At 36.1% G+C, this 6,042-nt stretch overlaps 1 protein-coding gene across 1 annotated transcript; it reads left to right on the plus strand.

Moving 5' to 3' along the window:
* Window positions 1-3,858: 3,858 nt before the first annotated feature.
* Window positions 3,859-5,164, plus strand: LOC139894136 (uncharacterized). The gene is made up of 3 exons (XM_071877343.1): window positions 3,859-3,979; window positions 4,162-4,617; window positions 4,662-5,164. Exons 1-3 carry the CDS (start codon window positions 3,859-3,861, stop codon window positions 5,162-5,164), a joined length of 1,080 nt encoding a protein of 359 aa, XP_071733444.1.
* The last annotated feature ends 878 nt before the right edge of the window (window positions 5,165-6,042 follow it).

Raw genomic sequence — 6,042 nt, forward strand, 5'->3', positions numbered from 1 at the left:
ATCATTGCTTATGGTTTAATTTACAATGAAAATCCTTAAAGCATATTAAGAATGTATTGAGTTTACTATTGATCAAAAAGATGATACATCTACAAGTTGTTGGATTTTACACTTTGTTTAGATGAAGTATCATGGATCAAGAAAATAATGTTGAGATTATTGACACTATAAACTTGTTGTCATTTATTCTTCATCTTAGAAGAGGTTCGACTAAGGTAATTTATGATTATAGTCTCACCATCCAGTGTAATGGTAATAATTGTGCGCATAAGGATAACGAAAAATATATGATCAAGAGTGTACCAATTATAAGTTTGCATTGGTGAGTTGTTGAAAGGTGGACATATACAAGGACTAATCAATCAATTAACTTGAGTGCTCGCAAGTTTCTTATGGTAAAGTAAGAATTTGGTAAATCCTTGGATAAAAGGATTGTAACATAAATTGATTGAAGTTATAATGAATAAGATTAAATTTCATGGTGATCCCTACTGATGGGATGTCTTGTGACTAAGGCATGTATTTAAACAAGTGAAAGTCTAGACATTTATGCCTTAGACAAATCGTGTTTCGTGGGTTGATCACGAATGTAGTGATATATGTGGATTTTGTTGAGTCACAACAAAGTTTGACTAAATTACTTGACAAAAGCATTAGCCGGAAGCGCGGACAAGTTGGCTAATGTTATGGGATTGAAATCCATTTAGATATTCTAAAGTGAGATACCCAATTCCCTTCTAGTACAACGCTATGAGCTGAATTCAATGTGGAAAGCCTATTTTCTGAAGATTAAAACACCTAAATATACTGATTCCAAAGTATGTGTTTGGACCCTTAAGTTGAGTAGGTTGAAGTTAAACTTCTTAATAGCTCTTTTGAAAAATTGCATTTGCGGGTGCAAGACTAAAAGAGTTACCTATATAAGTATGAAGTTTTGCCGCTTCAAAGAAGATTGGACTTGGCTTCCGATATACTCGTGAATGGATATGGACGCATGACTTATAAAGCGTCAAGATGAACATTACAGAAATGTAATTAACTAATGTGTATATTATTTTATAGTTTTCAAATGAGGTGAAGGGTTCAATTCTTTATGAACACACTGTTGACTTAGTGTGCACGTCATAACACAAATCTATACTTCTGCTTATATACAAGTTTATGAGTCACACACTTTAGCATTTAGACACCAATTATTATATATTATTAATATATAATTATAACCTTTAGTTAAAAAAGTTCAATTTAATAAAATACGATTTAATTAAATATAAAGTGTTGAATGGACTATTGGACCATAAATAATTGAATGGGTTTATTTTAATTAGCATTAATTAAAATAATTATATAAAAAATACCCGTATGTTTTATGAGTCGGTTGTGTGTAAATAAAAACAATAAAAAGGTTGTTTCCCTTTGTTTTGATTTTTGAGGCAAAAAAAAAAAAACAAATACAAAAGGGTTTCTCACCCATTTATTTTTCATACGACACATCATCACAAAATAGGTGCCGACTTATTTGGTTTTATGCGACAACAATAAAAAAAATCACAAAGGGGTTTTATGGTTTTCTTGTTCTGACGGAACAACAAATCGGGTGTTTCTTTCTTTTCTTTATACGATGACCTTCAAGAGAGGGCAGAAGCAGGAATTCAATTAAAATTAACAAAAGGGTTGACACACTTGGGGTGAATGACGTCTAGAGGAAAATAAAACAATGTTTTATTTTTGAGCATTCAATTAATTAATCAAATAGTTTGATTAATTATTACTTTCCGGTTATATACACACTATCATCTGATTGTTGTTGCTTGACGTGATGTGTGGGTTAACCATAGAGATATTCATACACTTTGAATATATGTTTCAATCTAGACCTGGACAATTCTTTCTACCGTTCTTGCTTGCGAAGGTATATCTAAACTTTACTTTGTGAAATTATTATTTGACAATTATTAGTGGTGTAATTGGATCTTGTTGGGAATAGTTAATCGTGTGAATGTTTAATTGAAATTTTATAATTAAATTAAAATATGATTATTTTTATCATTCCGCTGCGTTTATAAAATTTAAAGGTACATATGGTTTTCCGTCAGTGGTAATCAGAGCCGCTTTTACACCATTTTAATTGTCGTGTTATTATTCTTTAGATTTAGCTTTGTGGTGTATTGGTGAAAGTCAAAACCTTTTTGGTTTTAAAAGTCAAATCGGTTGATCTAGATTTAACTTAATGACGCACAAATATGAATGAAAGAATATTACTATCAGTATCTTGAAAATTTCATGTCAATCTGTACTGCTGAGGGATTAACCAACTTTGAGTTAAAATATTTAGGGGGGCTGAAGATGATGTTAGTGTTCAAAGATGAGGATGTGGCATGTGGTATTCTTCAACAGGAAAACCACTTTCGACGTAATGGGTTGAACAACATTCAAGTAGGAGATGGCAACTACATAACCTCTGGAAGACTCACATGGATAAGGGTCATGGGGTCCCAATTAAATTTTGGATGAAAAGCACTTTTCGTAAAATTGGGAATTGGTGGGGCTAAATCTATGACACAGATAATTGTTCAATCAAAGGTAACTAAAGTCTTATCACAGGGAGGATTCTTGTCAAAGTGTGGGGGTTCAATATGATCAACGAGCCAATCAAACTTAAGGTTGGGTCAAAAATATTCTATGTTAAGGCAGTGGAAGAAACGAGTAGTATTATTGACATTGATCTAGAAGAAGAGGTCTCAAGCGATTGGGGTACTGGAAATATTGAGAGTGACGAAGAGTTATCCAGCTTTAGTTCTGATCCGGATAATGACGAGGATATCAGTTCTTTTGCAAGTGACGATGATGATGATATCGGAATTAACATGCCGGAAAAACCTCCAACGGATGAAGCGTCGGGTTGCGGATGTGATGACATGGAAGGTAGGGCCGATATGGGAGATGATGCCATTAATGATGGCGACTCTTGTGTTCCCGATACCAACCCATGTGAAGGAGGCGTGCAAGAAAACATGGGAAACCCAAATGGTGCCTGCAGTCACTCAATGGATAATTGTTACCTTGATCCTATAAACCCTAATTTGGCTAATGATGAGAACGTTATGGATTTGGGGCCCAACTGCCACGTAAACCCTGAAAAGGATCCAAATAATGAGGAGCTGCCCAATCCAGCTGTTAATGGGCTAAACATTGCTGGGCATGAGGATGGTGAAATAAAAGAAAGTATCCAGGGCGAGGTGCAGCCCAATCCAGCTGCTAGTGGGCTACATGTTGATGGGCTTAAGGAGGATATTATAAAAGAAAGTGTCCAGGGCGACTTTGAAGTGAACCCAACTTATATTCCATCGGATCCAAATAAAAATCCAAGAAGGAAAAGGAATTACAAAAATAAAATCCACAATAATTATGTCGAATACTGCTTAGAGGAGGATGAAGACGAAATCCCCAAAACTGCAGATGTCTGTGATGACGGTGTCAACATCGAAATACCGATTCAATGGAAATCATCCTCAAGTGATGCTTGGCAGAGTATTAGGAAGTTGCACTCATCCTCCATGGTCATGAGAGCCAAATCCTTGGCTAGAGCAAAATACAGGGGCGAAGGTAAATCAAAATCAAGAAGGAAAAATTCATCAGGGAATATCAAAAATTCGTCACAACCGAAGCCCAAAGTCTCACTGCCAAAACAATCGGGTTCTAGGATCTCAAATACGAGAGGTGGAGGAAATCAGGTGAATCTATCCGAAAACAGTGTAGGTTTAGAGGAGTTTGCTAACCAAATTGGGCTTGAATGGGACAAGGGGTAGGTCTAACCTTTCTCCTTCTCTCATTATCTCATTTTTTTACTTGTTAATTATGAAAGTTCTTTCTCTAAACATTCGTGGGTTCGGGTCGGGAAAAGATAGTATAATTGGTGAATTTAAAAGATTAGTCTTTCGTGAACATCCTGATGTGGTTGTGCTTCAAGAAACCAAGTGCAATAAAGTTGATAGAAATTGGGTTATTATGATTTAGGGTTCGGATGAGTTTGACTTTATCCAAAAGGAAAAAGTGGGAAAATCGGGGGGGAGGGGGGGGGGGGTCTATTACTTATATGGGATACAAAAGAATTCATTGTCAAAAAATGCTTTATAAATTACTTCTTCATTGCGGTTAAAGGGATTTGGATAGGGCGGGATGTGGAGTCAATTATTGTTAATGTTGATGGCCCTCACGAGGATACTAACAAAATTAAAAATGTGGGCAAGTCTTTCTTAAGTGATCATGATGTTGCTTGGATTCTTGGTGATGATTTTAATGAAGTACAGGATGAGTCGGAGAGACAAAATTGTATTTTCATGGATATGAGGGCAAGCTGGTTTAACGAGTTCATCAATAAGTCTTGTCTACTGGACATCGCGTTAGGTGGAAAATGTTTCACAAGAATTTGCGATAATGGTCTTAAAATTAGTAAACTTGATAGGTTCTTAGTCTACGAAAAGTCAACTCTTGCTTGGGGGAACCTAACGACATTGGCTCTTAAAAGGGAATTATCAACTTTAATTCTAAGAGACAAAGAAATAGATTTTTGTCCAAATACGACGAAGATTTTTGATGAGTGGTTGGATGCGGATGGTTCGATGACATTGTCAAAAAAGCTTGGTGTGTAAACGTGGAAGGTGGAAGTCTTGATTGCATATTCCGTAATAAACTTAAAAGTGTCAAATTCGCCTTAAAAGAGTGGGGTTCGAAGAATCTTGGGAAACTTGAAGAGGAAATCAACGATCTAAAAAATAGTGCCACAAATTGGGAATTAATTTTAGAAAGTAGGAACTTAAATGATAGTGAAAGGGAGACTTGGTTAAACATTAGGAAGAAGTGGATCGAAAAAGAAAAGATTAAGACCAATATGGCGAAGCAAAAGTCTCGTGTCAAATGGAACTTGGAAGGGGACGAGAACATAAAGTATTTCCACACTATCATCAAGAGGAGATATTCAAAATGCAACATCCGTGGTTTGAATATTGAGGGCTCATGGTGTAAAGATCGTGCAACTATTGAAGCTGAAGCATTTTCACATTTTCAGAAATGGTTTTCGAAACTGCAAACCAGCAGCATGTGCTTTAAATCTGCTCCTGACCAGTGTGCTATCCTGCCTAACCAAGCTGTTCTGTTCGATTGAATTACCCCACAACAGGTCGCTGGTATTGAGGCCATGTTCACTGAATCCGAGGCTCTAGATGCTATCAACGAATGTGGAATGTCTAAAGTGCTGGGTTTGGATGGAATTAATGTTAAATTCATTAAATTGCATTGGGGATTGATAAAAGACGATCTTCTTAAGGCTTTTAATTAGTTTTGGGAAAAATACGAAATCTCAAACGGGTGTAATGCATCATTTATCACGTTTGTCCCAATGAAATTGGATCCCGTGTGCCTTAATGATTTCGATCGATTAGCTTGATAGGAAGCTATTACAAGATTCTCGCCAAGGTTCTTTCGATTCGTATTAGAAAGGTCATCCCAAATCTCATTGGTGTCGAACAAAATGCCTTCATTAAAGGGAGATTCATTTTAGATAGCGCTTTCATCGCTAATAAGGCTATCGACTATCTTACCAAAAAAAGAAGGAATAGATTTTTAAAGTCGACTTTGAAAAGGCTTTCGATAGCCTCAATTGGGATTTCTTATTGGAGACGATGAGAAGAATGGGTTTATGAATCTATGTTTGCCTCAAGTCGAGTTCAATTTCCATCCATGTAAATGGATCCCTTACGTGTGAATTCTCAATCGAAAGGGGCGTTAGATAAGGTGACCCGTTGTCACCCTTTCTCTTCATTATCGTGCCGGAAGGTTTAAACCTCTTAACCAAGAATGCGATTAATTGTGGTTAATTCAAAGTTGTTCAGACTGGAATGGATAAGGTGTTGGTATCACATCTCTAATACGTGGACGATACAATTTTCTTACGTGATTGGAATCGACATAACATTAGTAACCTCATGAAATTATTAAGTTGTTTTGAGAAGTCATCGGGGTTGAGAATCAACTTTCATAAAA

The sequence above is a fragment of the Rutidosis leptorrhynchoides genome, chromosome 1, assembly GCF_046630445.1.
Source record: "Rutidosis leptorrhynchoides isolate AG116_Rl617_1_P2 chromosome 1, CSIRO_AGI_Rlap_v1, whole genome shotgun sequence".
NCBI classification, from domain to species: domain Eukaryota; kingdom Viridiplantae; phylum Streptophyta; class Magnoliopsida; order Asterales; family Asteraceae; genus Rutidosis; species Rutidosis leptorrhynchoides.